The sequence below is a fragment of the Balaenoptera acutorostrata genome, chromosome 15 (genome assembly GCF_949987535.1).
Source record: "Balaenoptera acutorostrata chromosome 15, mBalAcu1.1, whole genome shotgun sequence".
Lineage (NCBI taxonomy): Eukaryota > Metazoa > Chordata > Mammalia > Artiodactyla > Balaenopteridae > Balaenoptera > Balaenoptera acutorostrata.
The window spans coordinates 22,331,598-22,354,818 of record NC_080078.1 but is presented as its reverse complement, the minus strand read 5'-3'; the positions used below and the strand labels follow the sequence as shown (position 1 = coordinate 22,354,818).

At 37.9% G+C, this 23,221-nt stretch overlaps 1 protein-coding gene across 1 annotated transcript in view; it reads left to right on the top strand.

Moving 5' to 3' along the window:
• The window catches only part of LOC102998746 (cytochrome b-c1 complex subunit 2, mitochondrial), a 30,645-nt gene extending 8,161 nt beyond the window's left edge, over nt 1–22,484 (top strand). The window contains exons 8-14 of the mRNA XM_007189961.3: nt 9,366–9,423; nt 13,209–13,304; nt 13,609–13,808; nt 16,610–16,690; nt 18,716–18,792; nt 20,880–21,033; nt 22,219–22,484. Coding sequence (XP_007190023.1) covers nt 9,366–9,423; nt 13,209–13,304; nt 13,609–13,808; nt 16,610–16,690; nt 18,716–18,792; nt 20,880–21,033; nt 22,219–22,302 — 750 coding nt within the window. The 3' untranslated portion in view covers nt 22,303–22,484. The remainder of the gene's footprint in view (nt 1–9,365; nt 9,424–13,208; nt 13,305–13,608; nt 13,809–16,609; nt 16,691–18,715; nt 18,793–20,879; nt 21,034–22,218) is intronic.
• Nucleotides 22,485–23,221: the final 737 nt, after the last annotated feature.

Below are 23,221 nucleotides of genomic sequence, written 5' to 3'. Positions count from 1 at the left end.
ATGCATTAATATGCGATATTTGTTTTTCTCTTGCTGACTTACTTCACTCTGTATGACAGTCTCTAGATCCATCCACGTCTCAACAAATGACCCAATTTCATTCCTTTTTATGGCTGAGTAATATTCCATTGTATATATGTACCACAACTTCTTTTTTTTTTTTTTTGTACCACAACTTCTTTATCCATTCTTCTGTCGATGGGCATTTAGGTTGCTTCCATGACCTGGCTATTGTAAATAGTGCTGCAGTGAACATTGGGGTGCATGTGTCTTTTTGAATTGTGGTTTTCTCTGGGTATATGCCCAGTAGTGGGACTGCTGGATCATATGGTAATTCTGTTTTTAGTTTTTTAAGGATCCTGCATACTATTCTGCATAGTGGCTGTATCAGTTTACATTCCCACCAACAGTGCAAGAGGGTTCCCTGTTCTCCACACCCTCTCCAGCATTTGTTGTTTGTAGATTTTCTGATGATGCCCATTCTAACTGGTGTGAGATGATACCTCATTGTAGTTTTGATTTGCATTTCTCTAATAATTAGTGATGTTGAGCATCTTTTCATGTGCTTCTTGGCCATCTGTATGTCTTCTTTGGAGAAATGTCTATTTAGGTCTTCTGCCCATTTTTGGATTGGGTTGTTGTTTGTTTTTTTAATATTGAGCTGCATAAGCTGTTTATATATTTTGGAGATTAATCCTTTGTCCGTTCATTCGTTTGCAAATATTTTCTCCCATTCTGAGGGTTGTCTTTTCGTCTTGTTTATGGTTTCCTTTGCTGTGCAAAAGCTTTGAAGTTTCATTAGGTCCCATTTGTTTATTTTTGTTTTTATTTCCATTACTCTAGGAGGTGGATCAAAAAAGATCTTGCTGTGATTTATGTCAAAGAGTGTTCTTCCTATGTTTTCCTCTGAGAGCTTTATAGTGTCCGGTCTTACATTTAGGTCTCTAATCCATTTTGAGTTTATTTTTGTGTATGGTGTTAGGGAGTGTTCTAATTTCATTCTTTTACATGTAGCTGTCCAGTTTTCCCAGCACCACTTATTGAAGAGACTGTCTTTTCTCCATTGTATATCCTTGCCTCCTTTGTCATAGATTAGTTGAGCATAGGTGCGTGGGTTTACCTCTGGGCTTTCTATCCTGTTCCATTGATCTGTATTTCTGTTTTTTGTCAGGACCATGTTGTCTTGATTGCTGTAGCTTTGTAGTATAGTCTGAAGTGAGGGAGTCTGATTCCTCCAGCTCCGTTTTTTTCCCTCAAGATTGCCTTTGCTATTCAGGGTCTTTTGTGTCTCCATTCAAATTTAAGATTTTTTGTTCTAGTTCTGTAAAAAATGCCATTGGTAATTTGATAGGGATTGCATTGAATCTGTAGATTGCTTTGGGTAGTATAGTCATTTTCACAATATTGATTCTTCCAATCCAAAAACATGGTATATCTCTCCATCTGTTTGTGTCATCTTTGATTTCTTTCATCAGTGTCTTATAGTTTTCTGAGTACAGGTCTTTTACCTCCTTAGGTAGGTTTATTCCTAGGTATTTTATTCTTTTTGTTGCAGTGGTGAATGGGAGTGTTTCCTTAATTTCTCTTTCAGATTTTTCATCATTAGTGTATAGGACTGCAGGAGATTTCTGTGCATTAATTTTGTATCCTGCAACTTTACTAAATTCATTCATTCGCTCTAGCAGTTTTCTGGTGACATCTTTAGGATTCTCTATGTATAGTATCATGTCATCTACAAAAAGTGACAATTGTACTTCTTCTTTACCAGTTTGTATTCCTTTTATTTCTTTTTCTTCTCTGATTGCCATGGCTAGGACTTCCAAAACTGTTGAATAATAGTGGCGAGAGTGGACATCCTTGTCTTGTTCCTGATCTTAGAGGAAATGCTTTCAGTTTTTCACCCTTGAGAATGATGTTTGCTGTGGGTTTGTCATATATGGCCTTTATTATGTTGAGGTAGGTTCCCTCTATGCCCACTTTCTGGAGAGTTTTTATCATAAATGGTTGTTGAATTTTGTCAAAAGCTTTTTCTGCATCTGTTGAGATGATCATATGGTTTTTATTATTCATTTTGTTAATACGGTGTATCACATTGATTGATTTGCGTATATTGAAGAATCCTTGCATCCCTGGGATAAATCCCACTTGATCATGGTGTATGATCCTTTTAATGTGTTGTTGGATTCTGTTTGTTAGTATTTTTTTTAATTAATTAATTTTATTTTATTTATTTTTGGCTGTGTTGGGTCTTCGTTTCTGTGCGAGGGCTTTCTCCAGTTGCGGCGAGCGGGGGCCACTCTTCATCGCGGTGCGCGGGCCTCTCACTATCACGGCCTCTCTAGTTGCAGAGCACAGGCTCCAGACGCGCAGGCTCAGTAATTGTGGCTCACAGGCCTAGTTGCTCCGCGGCATGTGGGATCTTCCCAGACCAGGGCTCGAACCCGTGTCCCCTGCATTGGCAGGCAGATTCTCAACCACTGCGCCACCAGGGAAGCCCTGTTTGCTAGTATTTTGTTGAGGATTTTTGCATCTATATTCATCAGTTATATTGGTCTGTAATTTTCTTTTTTTGTAGTATCTTTGTCTGGTTTTGGTATCAGGGTGATGATGGCCTTGTAGAATGAGTTTGGGAGTGTTCCTTCCTCTGCAATTTTTTGGAAGAGTTTGAGAAGGATGGGTGTTAGCTCTTTAAATGTTTGATAGAATTCACCTGTGAAGCCATCTGGTCTTGGACTTTTGTTTGTTGGAAGATTTTTAATCACAGTTTCAATTTCATTACTTGTAATTGGTCTGTTCATATTTTCTATTTCTTCCTGGTTCAGTCTTGGAAGGTTATACCTTTCTAAGAATTTGTCCATTTCTTCCAGGTTGTCCATTTTATTGGCATAGAGTTGCTTGTAGTAGTCTGTTAGGATGCTTTGTATTTCTGCTGTGTCTGTTGTAACTTCTCCTTTTTCATTTCTGATTTATTGATTTGAGTCCTCTCCCTCTTTCTCTTGATGAGTCTGGCTAACGGTTTATCAATTTTGTTTATCTTCTCAGAGAACCAGCTTTTAGTTTTATTGATCTTTGCTATTGTTTTCTTTGTTTCTGTTTCATTTATTTCTGCTCTGATCTTTATGGTTTCTTTCCTTCTGCTAACTTTGGGTTTTGTTTGTTCTTCTTTCTCTAGTTCTTTTAGGTGTAAGGTTAGATTGTTTGAGATTTTTCTTGTTTCTTGAGGTAGGCTTGTATAGCTATAAACTTCTCTCTTAGAACTGCTTTTGCTGCATCCCATAGGTTTTGGGTCGTCGTGTTTTCATTGTCATTTGTCTCTAGGTATTTTTTGATTTCCTCTTTGATATCTTCAGTGATCTCTTGGTTATTTAGTAACGTAGTGTTTAACCTCCATGTGTTTGTGTTTTTTATGTTTTTTTCCCCTGTAATTCATTTCTAACCTCATAGCGTTGTGGTCAGAAAAGATGCTTGATATGATTTCAATTTTCTTAAATTTACTGAAGCTTGATTTATGACCCAAGATGTGATCTATCCTGGAGAATGTTCCGTGTGCACTTGAGAAGAAAGTGTAATCTGCTGTTTTTGGATGGAATGTCCTATAAATATCAATTAAATCTGTCTGCTCTATTGTGTCATTTAAAGCTTCTGTTTCCTTTTTTATTTGCATTTTGGATGATCTGTCCATTTGTGTAAGTGAGGTGTTAAAGTCCTCCACTATTATTGTGTTACTATTGATTTTCTCTTTTACAACTGTTAGCAGTTGCCTTATGTATTCGAGGTGCTCCTATGTTGGGTGCATATATATTTATAATTGTTTTATCTTCTTCTTGGATTGATCCCTTGATCATTATGTAGTGTCCTTCCTTGTCTCCTGTAACATTCTTTATTTTAAAGTCTATTTTATCTGATATGAGTATTGCTACTCCAGCTTTCTTTTGATTTCCATTTGCATGGAATATCTTTTTGCATCCCCTCACTTTCAGTCTGTATGTGTCCCTAGGTCTGATGTGGGTCTCTTGTAGACAGCATATATATGGGTCTTGTTTTTGTATCCATTCATAGAGCCTGTGTCTTTTGGTTGGAGCATTTAATCCATTCACGTTTAAGGTAATTATCAATATGTATGTTCCTGTGACCATTTTCTGAATTGTTTTGGGTTTGTTTTTGTAGGTCCTTTTCTTCTCTTGTGTTTCCCACTTAGAGAAGTTCCTTTAGCATTTGTAGTAGAGCTGGTTTGGTGGTGCTGAATTCTCTTAGCTTTTGCTTGTCTGTAAAGCTTTTGATTGCTCCATCGAATCTGAATGAGATCCTTGCTGGGTAGAGTAATCTTGGTTGTAGGTTCTTCCCTTTCATCACTTTAAGTATATCATGCCACTCCCTTCTGGCTTGTAGAGTCTGTGCTGAGAAATCAGCTGTTAACCTTATGGGAGTTCCCTTGTATGTTGTCATTTTTCCCTTGCTGCTTTCAAAAATTTTTCTTTGTCTTTAATTTTTGCCAGTTTGATTACTATGTGTCTTGGCGTGTTTCTCCTTGGGTTTATCCTGTATGGGACTCGCTGTGCTTCCTCGACTTGGGTGGCTATTTCCTTTCCTATGTTAGGGAAGTTTTCGACTATAATCTCTACAAATATTTTCTCTGGTCCTTTCTCTCTCTCTCTTCTCCTTTTGGGACCTCTATAATGCGAATATTGTTGCATTTAATGTTGTCCCAGAGGTCTCTTAGGCTGTCTTCATTTCTTTTCATTCTTTTTTCTTTATTCTGTTCTGCAGCAGTGAATTCCACCATTCTGTCTTCCAGGCCACTTATCCGTTCTTCTGCCTCAGTTATTCTGCTATTGATTCCTTCTAGTGTAGTTTTCATTTCAGGTATTGTATTGCTCATCTCTGTTCTTTAATTCTTCTAGGTCTTTGTTAAACGTTTCTTGCATCTTCTCGATCTTTGCTTCCATTCTTTTTTTTTTTTTTTTTTATACAATCTGTTGCTCTTATCCTGATTTCCCCAATTTTTTTTTAAGTATTTGTTTATTTATTTATTTATGGCTGTGTTGGGTCTTCGTTTCTGTGCCCGGGCTTTCTCTAGTTGTGGCAAGTGGGGGCCACTCTTCATCGCAGTGCGCGGGCCTCTCACTATCGTGGCCTCTCTTGTTGCGGAGCACAGGCTCCAGACGCGCAGGCTCAGTAATTGTGGCTCACGGGCCCAGTTGCCCCGCGGCATGTGGGATCCTCCCGCTCGAACCTGTGTCCCCTGCATTGGCAGGCAGACTCTCAACCACTGCGCCACCAGGGAAGCCCTGCCTCCATTCTTTTTCCGAGGTCCTGGATCATCTTCATTATCATTATTCTGAATTCTTTTTCTGGAAGGTTGCGTATCTGCACTTCATTTAGTTGTTTTTCTGGGGTTTTATCTTGTTCCTTCATCTGGTACATAGCCCTCTGCATTTTCATCTTGTCTATCTTTCTGTGAATGTGGTTTTTGTTCCACAGGTTGCAGGATTGTAGTTCTTCTTGCTTGTGCTGTCTGCCCTCTGGTGGATGAGGCTTTCTAAGAGGCTTGTGCAGGTTTCCTGATGGGAGGGACTGGTGGTGGGTAGAGCTGACTGTTGCACTGGTGGGCAGAGCTCAGTAAAACTTTAATCCGCTTGTCTGCTGATGGGTGGGGCTGGGTTCCCTCCCTGTTGGTTGTTTGGCCTGAGGGAACCCAACACTGGAGCCACTGGAGCCTACCTTGGCTCTTTGGTGGGGCTAATGCAGACTCTGGGAGGGCTCACGCCAAGGTGTACTTCCCAGAACTTCTGCTGCCAGTGTCCTTGTCCCCACTGTGAGCCACAGCCACACCCTGCCTCTGCAGGAGACCCTCCAACACTAGCATGTAGGTCTGGTTCAGTCTCCCCTGGGGTCACTGCTCCTTCCCCTGGATCCCAGTGCGCACACTACTTTGTGTATGACCTCCAAGAGTGGAGTCTCTTGTTTCCCCCAGTCCTGTCGAAGTCCTGCAGTCAAATCCCACTAGGCTTCAAAGTCTGATTCTCTAGGAATTCCTCCTCCCGTTGCCAGACCTCTAGGTTGGGAAGCCTGACATGGGGCTCAGAACCTTCACTCCAGTGGGTGGACTTCCATGGTATAAGTGTCCTCCAGTCTGTGAGTAACCCATCCAGCAGTTATGAGATTAGATTTTGCTGTGATTGTGCCCCTCCTACCATCTCATTGTGGCTTCTCCTTTGTCTTTGGATGTTGGGTATCTTTTTTGGTGAGTTCCAGTGTCTTCCTGTTGATGATTGTCCAGCAGCTAGTTGTGATTCTGGTGTTCTTACAAGAGGGAGTGAGAGCACGTCCTTCTACTCCACCATCTTGGTTCAGGCTCCAACACATTACTTTTTTTTTTTTTTTTAAGCAGGTTTTTTTTTTTGTTTTTTTTTTTAATTTATTTTTGGCTGTGTTGGGTCTTCGTTTCTGTGTGAGAGCTTTCTCTAGTTGTGGCAAGTGGGGGCCACTCTTCATTGCGGTGCACGGGCCTCTCACTATCGTGGCCTTTCTTGTTGCGGAGCACAGGCTCCAGACGCGCAGGCTCAGTAATTTGTGGCTCACGGGCTTAGTTACTCCGTGGCATGTGGGATCTTCCCAGACCAGGGCTTGAACCCGTGTTCCCTGCATTGGCAGGCAGATTCTCAACCACTGCGCCACCAGGGAAGCCCCAACAACACATTACATTTTAAAATGTGCTTATTTTCACATTAAATTGAATGTTCATCTACCACTTCAGTTTCGTTTGCTAGTTTTTCATATCTTCTAATTTAAGAAATTCTCTAGCTGGCTTTTTTTCCATCAGCTTGTTTTTTTTTTTTTTGGCCGTGCCATGCAGCTTGTGGGGTCCTAGTTCCCCTACCAGTGATTGAACCGGTGCCCCCTGCAGTGGAAGAGCAGAGTTCTAACCATTGGACCACCAGGGAATTTCCCATCCATCAGCTTGCTTTTTAACTAAAATTCCATCTGAACGATTTTTGTGTATCTTTCAGCTAAAAAATGTTTTTATTACAAAATGGACATGTTCCTTACAGAAATTTCAGAAAATAAAGGGGGAAAAAAGATATCTCACACACCTAAAGGCACTCATTGTTAGCACCTAGGTGTATTTTTCTTCTAGACCCTTTTCTATGTATATCTATCTTTTAAACAGTGTGTAAGTGTTTAAATACCATAATCTTGTGACTAAAAGTCTTCCTTTAACCACTCCAAATACATAGATGAGAATGAACCCCACTTTCTTGCCTCCCATTCTGTCATCAGCTTGCTCACCAGCTCATTTACCTTCTCCAGCACACCTGCCTCACTTTGCTGGCAGTACAAATTTGTCACATGTCACAGCCATGTATATATCATAGAACTTTGTTTCCAAAATGTGAAACATTGAGCATTAAATTTGCAGGTGTAGATATGTGTATATAATCTTGATTTCGTACTCCTACCACTCACCCACCCCCAAAAAAAGTTTTTACCAAGAGACATTAAGAGAAAAACTGGGAATTATCAACACTTTCAAAGTATATATGACTCAGAAATTAGGCTTTTATTCTCATTTCTGGTTATCCACTACAGAAAACTGAATTTGGTATCCCTTTCGTCTTTTGACTTATCTCCTGGTTAAGAAAACTATCCAGTTATCAGTTTAATGCCTACCATTCATATGGTACTGTTAAAAAAAATTATAACTGATATTATCCAACTTGGAACAGCCAACATTTTTCATAAGACTGGCCTCTAGTAAGTTTTTGAAGTTTTTCAGAAATCAAATTCACTCTTGTGAAGATATATTGTTGAAGATATATTATTGAGGTAGCTAAAAGGATGCACATAACAAAACATTTACCTACAAGGATGTCTATTGTGGCCTTGTATGTAATTGTGAAAAATTAGAAGAAACAAATTAAATATCCAACATTAGAGAACTAGTTAAATAATATATTAAATATCTGTAGAATGGAACACTATTCAACCATTCAAAAATATTAATTGCTAATGAAATTTTCATAGCTTATTGTCAAGTAAAGGAAAGGTAATTTATGAATAGGATGTACCAAGGGGTCCCATTTTTTAAAAAATAAGGTGTGTGCATCGTAGACAAATACCAAGATGTTAACCATGGTTATCTCAAAGTTATTAGCATTTTTTAAATGTATCCCTAGGCTAAATGAAATTCTAAAGAAATGGTTGCTAGAATAATTTGAGCAAAGGCAGCATTCAATAGAAAAACATCAACGTTAAAAAAAAAGAATATGACTTTCCAAGGTGGCGCCATAGATGGAGACACCATTCACTTTAGGGCACAGATTCTGATGAATAAAAGTTGAGTTTTATTACCGTAGCTTCACAGTTCTCAACAGTAGCCAAGGAGCCTTTTTAGCCAATACCCACCCCTCATGAATTTTTAATGCCATGGATATACTGTATATCTGTTTATGTACTGTATGTATATTTGTAGTTTATATATAAAGGAATAAGGTTTTTTTCTTAACTGCAAGAACTAATTTTTACTCCCTTGGGAGCAGTAGTGTGCCTGTTTAGAATGCATGTTTTAGCCCTACTTTTGTGTATTAGGTCTAAAGTGATAGTATAAACCAGTGATTGTCAAATCTCACTGATCCTCAGATCACCTGGGTGGTTGATTAGATGGGTGGGTGGTTTGTTTTAAATAAAGATTCCAAGATTTCACATTGAATCTACTATATCGGTCTATACAGTGGGCCCAGGAATAGGATAGGGTGGGGAGACATTGACAGTGTTTTTGTTTTTTAAGCTCCCCATGTAATTCTGTAATCATCCAGGTTGGAAACCCTGGTATAGACAGTAACCTCAGAGCAAAAAAACCTTCAAAGATGCGCAAGAGGGGTATAGTGATATAACTCTATTAGCCCTACTATAGAATGTTAATAACAGTGCTTTATTACTACCTGTATAAAGACAAAAGAAACCTGATGTACTACTTAAATCACATTATAATAAAAATCATAAACTTAGTCCCATATCTTCAAGTTCAAGCCAATGTGTGCTCTAATTTTTAATTGTTTTTTTTCCATTAACAGCTTCATTGCCATGTAATTCACATACCATACAGTTCACCCATTTAAAATGCACAATTCAGTGGTTTTTATTACATTCACAGAGTTACGTAACCATCACCACATTAAGTTCTAGTTCTTTTTAAGCAATGGTTTTTAAAAGCTCAGTTTAATTCAGTACTAAGTAGTCCCTTATAGTTCTTTATGGCAGCTTTTAAGCCTGAGTATTTATCTTCTGCTGAACTGCAGTTTCACGTTTTTATAGCTTTTTATATTTATACCAATATAACCTAATAAATGTTTTTACTTCCTCAGTTACATGACTATGTACAGAATCATTTTACAAGTGCAAGAATGGCTTTGATTGGACTTGGTAAGTTGGGAATTGCCTGCATGTCAGTTTGCTTCTTTTAAGAGTAGTTTTTTAAGTCACAGACATAGAAAACAGACTTTTGGTTGCCAGCGGGGAGGGGGACAGGGGAGGGTTGGATTGGGAGTTTGGGAATAGCAGATATAAACTGTTATATATAGAATGGATAAACAACAAGATCCTATTGTATAGCACAGGAAACTATATTCAATATCCTGTAATAAACCATAATGGAAAAGAATATTTATAACTGAATCACTTTGCTATATACCAGAAACTAACACAACATTGTAAATCTTCAGTTACAAAAAAAGAAGTATGACTTGGCAGATAGTGAAACATGTGACTAACTTATTCAATGAGGAGGTAGAATTATCCTTGAAACTCTGTAAAATCAGGTACTATCATATGTAACTGACTATGTATATATACATCTTTTATAGTTATATATAGATTGATATCTAGATAATTTACAGTTCTATGGTTCTTGGCTCCCAGAGAAAGTGGTAGATAGTCAGAAAATTCACTGAGGCTGCTGACTTTTCCTTTATAATTTGGTGTGGTAGGGGATGGGACACCTTTCCAGTGCATTGTAATTCTGTCACTATATAGGTAACCAGCCTCAATTTATAATATACTCACTTGGGTATTTTCTTAAATTCTGATTATACGATTCTCCATTATGTTGGTCTGTCTCATTCTAGAAAGTGGTTAATTGAAAAAAGAGAAACTCTAAGATGTGCTACTATTAAATGTTGCACTTATAGTTATGAATAAAAGTATTGTTTCACTGTCTCAATGTGAGTCATTTAAAAAAAAGGAGTAGTCCTTTAAGCTATAATTATGTGAACACAGGATTGAACAAAATTTCAGAACTCATCCTCTGTTTATGTCAGAAAGTCAGTATGTGATAGGATTTTAATAGCTAGTCTTTCATGGAAACAACCTAAATGTCCATTGACAGATGAATGGATAAAGAAGATGTGGTACATATATACAATAGAATATTACTCAGCCATTAAAAAGAATGAAATAATGTCATTTGCAGCAACATGGATGTACGTAGAGATTATCATACTAAGCGAAGTAAGTCAGAAAGAGAAAGACAAATACCATATATCACTTATACATAGAATCTAAAATGCGACACAAATGAACATATCTATGAAATAGAAACAGACTCACATAGAGAACAGACTTGTGGTTGCCAAGGGGGAGGGGGATGGGGGAGGGAAGGATTGGGAGTTTGGGATTAGTAGGTGCAAACTATTATATGTAGAATGGATAAACAAGGTCCCACTGTATAGCACAGAGAACTATATTCAATATCCTGTGATAAACCATAATGGAAAAGAATATGAAAAAGAATATATATATGTATAACTGAGTCACTTTATAGCAGAAATTAACACAACATTGTAAATCAACTATACGTCAATAAAATTTAAAAAAAATAAAACTTCCCCAACACAGCTTTATAGCATATAAATAAATCCTCCACAACTCTGAAAAAAAAAATAGCTAGTCTTTTTTATTTTTAAGCAGAATCCAGCATTTAACTTTTTAAAGCACTGGCTTTCAAATTCATTACAGTATTTGCAAAACCTATGACAAAGGGCAGATTTCTCTAAGCAAAGAGCTTTTACAAAGAGCTTTTGTTTTTGTTTTGCTTCGTTTTAAGTACAATTTAGTAGAAAAATAGGCAAAGGGCATGAACAACCAATTCGTGGGGAAAGTGTGTGTGTTTGTGTGTGTGTGTGTGTGTGTATGGCCAATTATTGTAAAAGATGTAATAACTAAAATATTTTTAATCTGTGAAATTGACAAAAATTAAAAGATTGCCACTGCCCAGTATTAACCATGGTATGGAGAAATAGGCACTCTCAAAAATTATTGGTGGGAGTGTAAAATGGTACATTTTTGGAGGTCTTTTGTTTTTTTTTGGCTGTGTTGGGTCTTTGTTGTTGCACGCGGGCTTTCTCTAGTTGTGGTGAGTGGGGGCTACTCTTCGTTTTGGTGCGCAGGCTTCTCATTGCAGTGGCTTGTCTTGTTGCGGAGCACGGGCTCTAGGCGTGCAGGCTTCAGTAGTTGAAGCACGCAGCCTCAGTAGTTGTGGCGCACGGGCTTAGTAGTTGTTGCTCCGCAGCATGCTGGATCTTCCCGGACCAGGGATTGAACCCGTGTCCCCTGCATCAGCAGGTGGATTCTTAACCACTGTGCTACCAGGGAAGTCCCTGGAGGTCTGTTTTAATATATTAAAAGTGTAATTGTTTATTCTCCTGGCCCAGCATTTACTTTTAAGAATTTACCCTGCAGAAACATTTGGTCAAGTTTACAAAATAGTTGCATGAGAATATTATTTGCAGTATTGGGTTTTTGTTCATTTGTTTTATAAATAACAGCTTAATTGAGGTATAATTCACATGCCATAAAATTCACCCTTTTAAAGTGTACAGTTTGTGGTTTTTAGTATACTCACAGAGTTGTGCAACTATTGTCACTATCTAATTTCAGAACATTTTCACCATCCCCAAAAGAAACCCCGTACTCATTAGCAGTCACTCCTCCTTCCACCTCCTCCTTGCCTCTGGCAACCATTAATCTCCTTTCTGTCTGTATAGAGCTGACTGTTCTGGACATTTCATATAAAGGGAATTATACAATAATAGCCTTTGTAACTGGCTTCTTTCACTTAGTCACTTAGCATAATGTTTTCAAAGTCCATCCATATTGTAGCATGTACCAATGTTCCATTCCCTTTTCTGGCTGAAAAATATATTTCATTACCACATTTTGTTATTCATTCATTAGCTGGACATTTGGGTTGTTCCTGAATGTTTTGGCTTTTATGAATATAAACATTCATATATAAGTTTTTTAACAAAACATCTTTTTCATTCTTTTGGGTGTATACCTAGGAGTAGAATTGCCAGGATAGGGTATCTCTCTGTTTAACCATTTGAAGAACTGCCAGACTGTTTTCCAAAGCAGTGGAATCATTTTACGTTCCATCAGCAGTGCACAAGGGTTCCAATTTCTCCACATTCTTATGAACACTTATTATCTGTCTTTGATTATGGCCATCCTAATGGGTGTGAAGTAGTGCCTCATTGTGGTTTTGATATGCATTTCCGTAGTGATTGATAACATTGAACATATTTTTTTGTGCTTTTTGGCTGTCTATATATCTTATTTGGAGAAATGCTTATTCAAGTCCCTTGCCCATTTTTTAATTGGGTTGTTTGTTTTTTTAAATTGTTGAGTTATAAGAGTTCTTTATATATTCTGGATACTAATCCTTACCAGATTTTTTCCCATTTTGTGGATTTTCTTTTCACTCTTTTGAAAATGTCTTTTGATGCACATTGCCATATTGTTTGAATAGCCAACTATTAGAAGCATACTCATGTTCCTCAAGAAGAGATTGATTAAATAAATGATGGTATATCCATATAATAAAATTCTTTATAACCATTAAATGTTTGGTGTAGTCCATTCACTTAGATGTAAATTACAGAAGACAAGTTAGAAACAATATCAATAGAATGACACCATTTTAAAAATAAAAAGGATAATATTAATATTTGCATAGAAAAAGTTCTAGATGAATATATAGTAAAGCTGTAAATGCATATTTCTGGAAGAGTGGCATTATGGGAGGCTGTTATTTTCTTTACTGTTTATTTTTGTAATATTTGAATTGTATAATGATGTATTTTTAAAATCGTGTTTTACAATTGTGTTTTAGAAATTCTGGTTCTAGTTTGTTTTTGTTTCTTTTGAAATAGGTGTGAGTCATCCTGTTCTAAAGCAAGTTGCTGAACAGTTTCTCAACATGAGGGGTGGGCTTGGTTTATCTGGTGCAAAGACCAAGTACCGTGGAGGTAAGCGTTTTGTTCCATTAAGGTTAATTTACCAGGGTGCCGCCTCTCCCCCCAGTAGCATATTGGAGTATAATAGGCCTGATTATTTACTACCAAATAGTATCAATGTGGAAAGAAAGAATTAGATTGCTTGAGTGTTATGTATTAAACATGTTTGTGTATGTGTTGGGGGAAGGGCAGGATAGCAAGGAGAGCACCAGGCCAGGGAAAAGCTTAATCTTAATGGGTTAATACTGTGTTGTAGAGAATATTGAAGAATAAAACCAAAAGCCACTTTCTTCGCTCTTGCCTTACCTGGCCCCAGGTGAAATTCGAGAACAGAATGGAGACGGTCTCGTCCATGCTGCTCTTGTAGCAGAAAGTGCTGCTGCAGGAAGTGCAGAAGCAAATGCGTTTAGTGTTCTCCAGCATGTCCTCGGTGCTGGACCACATATTAAGAGGGGCAGCAATGCCACCAGCTCTCTATACCAAGCTGTTGCCAAGGGAATTCACCAGCCATTTGATGTGAGTCTGAACAGTTCATATCTCTCCTTTTGTTTTCACAGGCTCAGTGTTTACGATGTAGTCCTGATACTTGCTCTTAATGTTAATCTGCTTTTAAAGTTTAAGATGAGGGGCTTCTCTGGTGGTCCAGTGGTTAAGACTCTGCGCGCTTCCACTGCAGGCGGCACGAGTTCTATCCCTGGTCAGGGAACTAAGATCCCGCATGCCACGCAGTGTGGCCAAAAGAAAAAAAAATTAAGATGAACACAAAGAAAATCTTTGTAAAACTGAAGAGACAGCCAGGCTTAATTTTAGTACCTTAGTGGGTCTATCAAAAACTTAACTGTTATTCTAATATAAAAAGAAGAATTGATTGCTTAAAAAGTCAGAAATTCACACTTCAGTTCCCTTTAGAATAAAGTTTTAGATATTAAACATTCCCCTAGATTCTAATTAGTCTTTTTTTCTGATTTCTTCTGTCCCCTTCTATTCTTGTGGCTACTTCCTGAATTTCACTGCTCTTCATGTTTTCCAACCAAGTGTACAAGATATACAGCAAGAAATTACTTACAGACCTGCTCCTCCAGCTTGAGATTAAGTTAAAAGAGAAAAATGACATTTAACCATAACCAAAAGTTATATTGCCTTAGAAGACACCTTTTTATGACAGTGAGGAAAGTGCTAAAGCTTTCAAAATAATGATACTCAAATCAAGAGAATGTAAAATGTCACCGGCAAAATATTTAATGAGTGACGATAGTTTGCCCAATGTAATGCCCCGTGTGACCTTCAATGATATCTTTAAAAAGTAACAAATGTACTAAATTGTAGGATTAAGTATCGTTCATAATTTCAGCAATAGTACATGGCACAGGTAGGTTTATGCCTCAGTAAGTCTTTGGCCATTTGACACTTAATGGTGAAAATTAAAATCAGTCATCTTCTCTTTTTATTTCTCTGTTTAATACTTTAGTGGTAGTGTCAGACTTTTTTTTTTTTTAGCAGAGGAGCCTTTTTCATCAGTGCCATTTCCCAGCTGCAATGCCCAACACAAAAGTTTTTGCTTTTAAAGAAGTTTAGAAGGCTTACTCGACAGTGAAACCCTTGGAATCTTCTGTACAGAGCCTTAGAGTTCCCTGGAGCACAGTTTGAAAACCATTATCTTATTTTTTTTTTTAAGTTTATTTATTTTGGTTGCACCGGGTCTTAGTTGTGGCACGTGGGATCTTCATTGCGGCATGTTTAGTTGTAGCATGCGGGATCTTTTAGTTGCAGCATGCGGGCTTCTTAGTTGCAGCGTGTGGGCTTCTTAGTTGCGGCATGCACATGGGATCTAGTTCCCCGACCAGGGATCGAACCCAGGCCCCCTGCAGCTCAGAGTCTTACCCACTGGACCACCGGGGAACTCCCGAAAACCATTATCTTAAATTAGTCCTAGTCCTAAATTAGATTTTCTCCAGATTTTCTTTCTCCTGGGTCATGGTCTACTCTGTTTTCTTTTCTTCATGCTTTACTCTTCACCATTGAATGTTAACGATGCTTTGGGTAGTTGGAGTTTAATCTAATCCAGTGACATAATTTAATAGAAATTCCTGGGACGTCCCTGGTGGCGCAGTGGTTAAGAATCCGCCTGCCAATGCAGGGGACACTGGTTCAAGCCCTGGTCTGGGAAGATCCCACATGCCGGGGAGCAACTAGGCCCACGTGCCACAACTACTGAGCCCGCACTCTAGAGCCTGCGAGCCACAACTACTGAAGCCTGCGCACCTAGAGCCCGTGCTCTGCAACAAGAGAAGCCAACGCAATTAGAAGCCCAGGCACCGCAAGGAAGAGCAGCCCCCGCTCTCCGCAACTAGAGAAAACCCGCACGCAGCAATGAAGACCCAATGCAGCCAAAAATAAATAAATAAATAAATAAATTTAAAAGATAAATCCACAAAAAAAAAAAAAATTTAATAGAAATTCCTACTTCAGAATTTGGCCAGAAATTGGGAGGATGACTAGTTAGTCTCAGAATTAAACTTCAGGTGATTGAAGTGCATATCTTTGTATGCTTCATATGGGCCGAACCAATGGTTTTCAAACTTCATCTGGAACACTAGTTTAAAATTCGGAATCCCAGACCACATCTTTAGTGATGTGAGTGAGTAGATCTGTTGTAGACCTGAAAGTCTACATTTTTAATAACAACTCAAGTGATCCTTATGTAAACGGTCCACATAAACACTGAAAAGCACTTTACTAGGGTGTCATGTCCACCTTCAGGAACTTAACACTCTACTCAGACTACAGACAGAAATACCCCTGTTTTCCAGAGGCTAAATTTCTTGCTCCCTTGGACATCTGAATAATAGATACTAAGCAGAAATGTGTTTCCTAACCCTTTAACTTTAGTCTATAGGAGAAGTGAAAGCGAATTGGTGAAAAGGAAGTCACCACCAACAGCAGAGGGAAGAAAGCAGGTTTGTCTAATGCCAAAGCCCATGATTTATACCACTCAGCTGTACTGAATCTACAGTAGTAATGTTCACAAGTTAATGTTAGCATTAACTTTTAATCATCAAAAGGTTAGAAAATACCAAGGAAAGTGAGCCATCGTTTTAGAAAGAGTTAAATGAGAAAAGTTAAAACATTATAGTTGTGAAAGAGGTAACCTGTATATAGAACACCTCAGTCCTTAATAGAACCATTTAAGTGAAATATTAATCCATGTCTTTGCTTATACTGTGAAGGTATACGTTTTTGTCTAGACAGCCTTAGGGAAATTGTGCCCTGTTTTACCTGGTAGAATGACATACAGTAAAGTTTCATTATATTTTCAGGTTTCCGCTTTTAATGCCAGTTACTCAGATTCTGGACTCTTTGGGATTTACACTATCTCTCAGGCTGTAGCTGCTGGAGATGTAAGTTGCAAACTCATCAATTCTCACAAGATTTTTTCCCCCATTAACATATTTTTAGTAAGAACATGGAATGTTTGAATGCCTTGATTTATCAGAGTTCTGTATAGTGTAATATCATTAAAGTGTTATCTGCTGTGGAGGAAAGTTAAAAATGAAAAACGCATATACTGATGCTTCCAGGAAAGAGGGAGGAAATGTTTCCTTGGTATTTTCGTTCTGTGTGGACATGTGGCATTGAGTTGTCTCTGGGATATCTAAATGGAGAACTCAGTTGAGGTCAGGGCCAAGATGTATACTGGGAGTCCTCATTATAAAGAGTGTGTTGAAGTCAGGGTTACATGTGAAAGGTTGGAGGAGAAGAAAACTGAAGGTCGAGCTAAGGAAAATGGCCAAAAAAAACAGAAAGAAAAAGAAGAGAAACTGGCATGTTTGGAGGCCAGGAAAGAGAGAATGGTTAACACTGTTTCAATCTACTCTGGATTAACATCCCTTTAGTTACCACAGAGAGGTCTGGTAGTTTTAGCAAACTAGGATAATATTGGTGATACTATCAGTTTTTATCAGAGTATTGGAAGTGAACTAAAATTTATAATATTAAGGAATGAATGAGAAGAAAGAAATACAAAGTTGGTGCAGGCAGGTGGAGCTTAGACTTGTAAGGAGGTGGGTGGTAGTTTTAGGAGAGTTTCCACTGAGAGATTAAGTAGGAAGAGACATTCACACTGAAAGGAAAGAAAATTGGAGCGAATATAGGTGATAAATTATAGATGGATCAAGTCTGAAAAAGCAAGAGCAAGCAGGATCCAAAGTACAATCAGACATTTTAGCCTTGGACACAAAGGCTGATGGGAGAAGAGGATGTTGGTAAGATGAGGAAGTACATCCCTGGTGAGGTAGGAGGCTAAGTCATGTTTTGAGAATAAGAGAAGGGAGGAGAGTTTAAAGAAAGAAACGAGGTTTGGGACAGATGAGTGGCTAGATGCACACAGAATGAGCATAACAGCAGTACAGATGTCTCCTTGAGATAAGTGACCACAAATTCATAGTACAGTCAGACGTCTAGCCTAATGCAGAAATGGAGGAGGTAGGCAGTAGGGTTGATCCCAGGCTGGAATCCTGCAAAGTAGGCAGGTCAGAAGTATGAAAAGATGGCAGGAAGTTGGAAACACTGGCAAGAGTGATTGAAGAGATGATTCATGGATTTAGGCTAAAGAAGTGAAGCCAGGGGGACCTGATAGATTGAAAGTGGACAAATCAAGGAACTAGAGATGTTGATAAAATGGGAGATAAGGATAGCGTGATTAAAGACTTAGGCCAGAGGTCTTGGAATTGAGGATTTCAGAGGTAGGTCAGATCTAGGTTGTGTGCAGGTCTGGGGTATGGCTATGGAAATGGGTAGCTCACCTGGAGGGGAAATGAAGGTCCTAGAGTTTAGGTGATTAGGAAGATCAGTAAGTAGCAGACCCAGAATGGTGCCAGGGTTGGGATAGAGAAAATCATGGGCCAGGTTTATTATTAAGTTATTTATTCAACATATATTTGCCAAGTACCCACCCACATCACTAGAACTTGATTCCTTCATGACTCTAGCACTCCAGGTATGGACAGGCTTTACAGATTGGCTGTGTATGGATTACTACTTTTTTCTTAGTGAATAGTAAGAGATAGCAGTATTAATTACATGATGCTTTGAGAGTCTTGGGAAAATTTTGAGGTGCTTATTCTTTGTAGGCAATTATAAATCCCTGAGTTTTCTTTTCCTAAACCCTACTGCCATCCTCTGCCCTCTGCCACTTAATGTTTGTTAAGAAACTTGGCCACTTGGATATTGTACAAACAGCTGCTTTATGAAACATTGGAAGAGTAAGCAGCACGTAGTGACTTAAGAATTCCAAATGGACACTATACTGTTTCTCTGGAACTAACCTTCCATCTTTTGTTTCTGCCTCAGTAGAGGAGCATTTGAATGCTGCAGCAGACTTTGGCACTGATCAAAGATGACCAGCTTTTACTTGTCTATCCTAGGTTATCAAGGCTGCCTATAACCAGGTAAAAACAGTTGCTCAAGGAAACCTTTCTAATACAGATGTCCAAGTTGCCAAGTAAGTTTCAATATTAATGTTTCATGTTTCAATTATTTGAAAGTTGTATTTTTTCTAGTTACAACACTATTGTAATAAATACACAAAAGGATTGAAAGGTACAGAAAAGTATTTAAAAGGAAAGGGAAATATACTCCTACCCCCTAGAGATATAATTGTTAACATTTTGATTATTTTCTTGACTATTTTTAAACATAATTGTTAATATTGTATATATACTTGTTAATAAATAATACTTATTAGTGTTTATTGTAGAAATTGAAAGTTACAAACACAAAGAAAGACAAAAATTATTTTTCATTCCCTACCAATGATTCTTCTCTTTTTTTAACATTATAATGCTGTTTGCATTTATTCCATTTATTTTTATTACTAAAAATTTGTCATAAACAATTTTAATTGGTGTGTCAAAATATACTTGTTGGACATTTTCAACAAGTTGGCAGTTGGAAATTATAAACTATAAAGGATATCTTTGGGTTTTAAAACATTTTTGTATTTCATATTACTTTCTTGGTATAGATTTGCAGCTGGGCCAAGAGTTATAAACATTATAATGAAAGGCTGTGCATTAAAATATATGTTTGTGTTTATGTAATATTTTTATTTTTATATTTTGGAGTCACAATGTTGAAAGGTTTTACCAGTTGATAAGCACATCGTCAGTATATATGAGAGTGCCTGTTCTACCATAACCTTTGGCAACTTTTTCCTCTTTACTGATTTGATAGACCAAAAAATATATCTGATTAAAAGATTGCTATATCTGTCTCCTATTTGGTGATTTTTAAATTCCCACTGTCCTCATTGAAAGTGCTAACAACACCTCTTAACTCAGTAGCTCTGGGAGTTTCTCTAAAAGAGACAGACTTTGGACAGAGTTGGAAATCAGCTTGCATTTTCATACAGGAGTTTAAAACATTTAAATTTGACTCCATCCATTTAGGACAATTCAGAATATGAATCCTAAAACTCCAGAGGTCTTCATGATCGTTTAGTATTGCCCACAAAGGAAGTATGACAGGGTGAATTACAACCCAGGAGGGAACAATCTTTTACCATTTCTGTTCTCATTAGTATTATTACTTTTGTTATACTGAACACACTAAGAAGTGCATCTCTCAAATAAGTGCAACACAATTTATTAAATATTGTATACATGGAACCAAGGATCGATAGGATGGAGCTCTGCATAATTGCATCAGAAACAAACCTTATAATAAATTGAAACAATGGATAAGCTTAGGAGAAATCTGTTTCAAATCTAATTTATTTAAGAAAATGTGTTTTCTTAATAAGTGTAGCACAGTTCTTACCAGGTACAGCAACATTTAGAAAATGGAATTTTGGTTATTAATGTCAAGATATATTTATTTTCTGCCATTTTGATGGAGTTGATACTTTTTTTGTAAGGTTCTTAGTCCTCCTATAGTGAAAGAGAGAAAGTAAGGTGTCATTGCTGAAGGGACAAACTAATAATCACTTGGTAAAGTTTATTGCAGGTAAAATCTTTTTTCAGTTAAGTGGACAGTGTGGTAAAATTGCTACATTAAATTGTAATTATGTTTAAATGGAAGTCTTGCTACAGAGTGCCAAGGAGATTAGTTTGAGCTAAATAACTCAAGTGCCTTATTGAACATCAATTTCTTTCTGGGATAATTATGAATTGGATTTTGTTTTATTTCAAATTGATGTTTTTGTGCCCATATTTAAGCTACAGGGACTTATAAGACCTATACTGTCCTTCCCCACTTGCCCTACCCTCAATGAGGCAAATCCCAGCACACAAATGGGCTGGGGGTGGGGTTAAGGGAAGTTATATTATCAGCACACAGCATTCTGCTAAAGGGACAGTGAGAAGAGCCCACATAGGGATGTTCTTTAATAGAGATGCCTAAAACCATGACCAAAAATGTATCTAAAATAGTTGGTGAATTGAAGAAATAGAATGGAGACCTTTAGCACTGTAAGATTTCAAAGCTGTTAGTTTGCGTATTTACCCAAACATGTTTAAGGGTTTGGGAACATACTTTGCCTTGCTCTATAAAACTGGCGTCTGCCTTAGTTACACACCTTTTATTGGACAGGAACAAGCTGAAAGCTGGGTACCTAATGTCAGTGGAGTCTTCTGAGGGTTTCCTGGATGAAGTTGGGTCCCAGGCTCTAGTTGCTGGTTCATATGTGCCGCCATCCACAGTCCTTCAGCAGATTGACTCGGTAGCTGACGCTGATGTCGTAAATGTAAGCAAATGAAAATTTTTTTAACATCAAATAACTTGTCCTTAATGATCCAGTTTCAGAAGGAATGTGTAAGCTTCCTTGGGCTGTATATGCTGTTCTCGTGGTGTTTGGTGCCTATGTACCTGGTGTGGAGGCAGAAGGGCTCATCCCCATATCTGCAGATAGCTCCCTTGTCAACTCAGGGTGATGTATCTTCCTCATGCAACTAAATTACCATTAGGTTAAACCATTTTAAATTCTTAAAGGTCAAGAAGAGTCAAATATTGGCAGTTTCATACGATTCAACCTAATTGTCAAGTTTGGTATTTTCCTCCTCACTCCTAAGAAATAAACTCTCTATCCTGCCAATCTTTCATGATCTACCATCTCAAGATTTTCTTTAGTCTTCTCAACCTAAGACCTTCTCCTGCCCCTGCTCTATTTTTTTTTATTTTCACATATATTGTTTCCTATAAAATTGAGTTGTCTTGAGGGCAAGGACTATGTCTTATACCTCTCTGTATTCCCTGCTATGCCTAACAAGTACGTGAACTACAGAATGAACCCAAAATCAGTCCTTTCTCTATTAAAAATGCCAACTCCCCTTCCATGGTCAAGGTCTTTAACCATCTTCTCACCAAGGGGTCTCCCCTTGGGGATAGAAAAAAAGAAGCAGGCTATTTTAAGATAGCAACCCTGACTTGATTTCACTTGGCCCGTAAGTTCATCATTACATACTCTTCCAAATGGCTGTCCTCATCTTATATACCATACTATCATGTGAGTCCAACCCAGCTGCCTGCAACACTGTCTCTTTATTAAAAAAGCTGACCTGAGATAATGTGGGACTGCTCCTCGTGGTATTGCACTTAACCTAAACAACCAGCCTTTGGACTCAAAGTAGCGGCAGAAAGAATACTAGGATATAAAGTGTAACTTTTAAGTTAACAATCAGTGTATTTTTATTGACTCAGACTATTTGCCATTGCAATACCAAAGCAGGGAAGTGCAGCTCTGCTCAAGGAGACTCTGCCCTATTTTGCAACGTCAGAAGGGTTTTCCTTTTCCCTCTTGAACAGCTACGCTCATATTTAGAGGACCACACTTGCTCAGTCACACATAGGATGAAATACTCAAAGGAACAGAAGTTTATCTACTTGCTTATTTCTGTTAACTTTCTGTCTTTTTTTGTTTGTTTACTTAAAGGCTGCAAAGAAGTTTGTTTCTGGCCGGAAGTCAATGGCAGCAAGTGGAAATTTGGGGCATACACCTTTCGTTGATGAGTTGTAGTACTGAAACACATATTGCAGGAAAGAGCTGAACCTTTTCTCAACCCAGAGCAGCAAGTATATGAAAGTGAGACGTCTCTAACATTTATCTTTTTTTCCAATGAGATGAAATATCATAAAGCATAAATGCAGGTAATTGTTCCCAGCTGACCTAAAGTCAATAAAACATTCTGTTTAAATGTTTTTCTTGCGTTTTTCCTAATCAGCTAATCAACAAGTATTTGTTACATGCTGAGTTTTTGTTTTAGATGCTTTAAAGGAGAACAGGAATATAATAATAAAGTACAGAAGCATGAGAAACTATTAAAAATTAAGGCTAAGTGGCTATCAGAGTAACTATTTCCAGATTATTATTGGTGGCTTTTTAAGATAAACGCAGTTAAAAGTCTGTCTTCTTGGGTAAGAATAATTAAATGGTCTGGGTTTTACCCCCTTTTTTGCAAAAGAGTTATTTGTGAAAAATATAAATTCCCTGCCAGTCATATCCTGTATTTGCACTGCTTCATTTTATGTTTAGCTTCACTGTGGCAGAATTTTGTGGTTTTTTTTCCTCATCTTCTCCCTCATCTGTTTCTATCCTGTCTCTTTCAAGTAATTAACTATCAACCCAACATTCAAAGTAACAGTAGGGGGACTTCCCTGGTGGTCCAGTGGTTAAGAATCCACCTTCCAATGCAGGGGACACGGGTTCGATCCCTGGTCAGGGAACTAAGATCCCACATGCTGCGGGGCAACTAAGCCCGAGTGCTCTAGGGCCCATGCGCCACAACTAGAGAGCCCTTGTGCTGCAACTACTGAGCCTGCACGCCACAACGAAAGATGCCGCATGCCGCTACTAAGATCCCGCATGCCAGAACTAAGACCCAGTGCAGCCAAATAAATAAATAAATATTAAAAAAAAAAAAAGTAAAAGTGAGGCT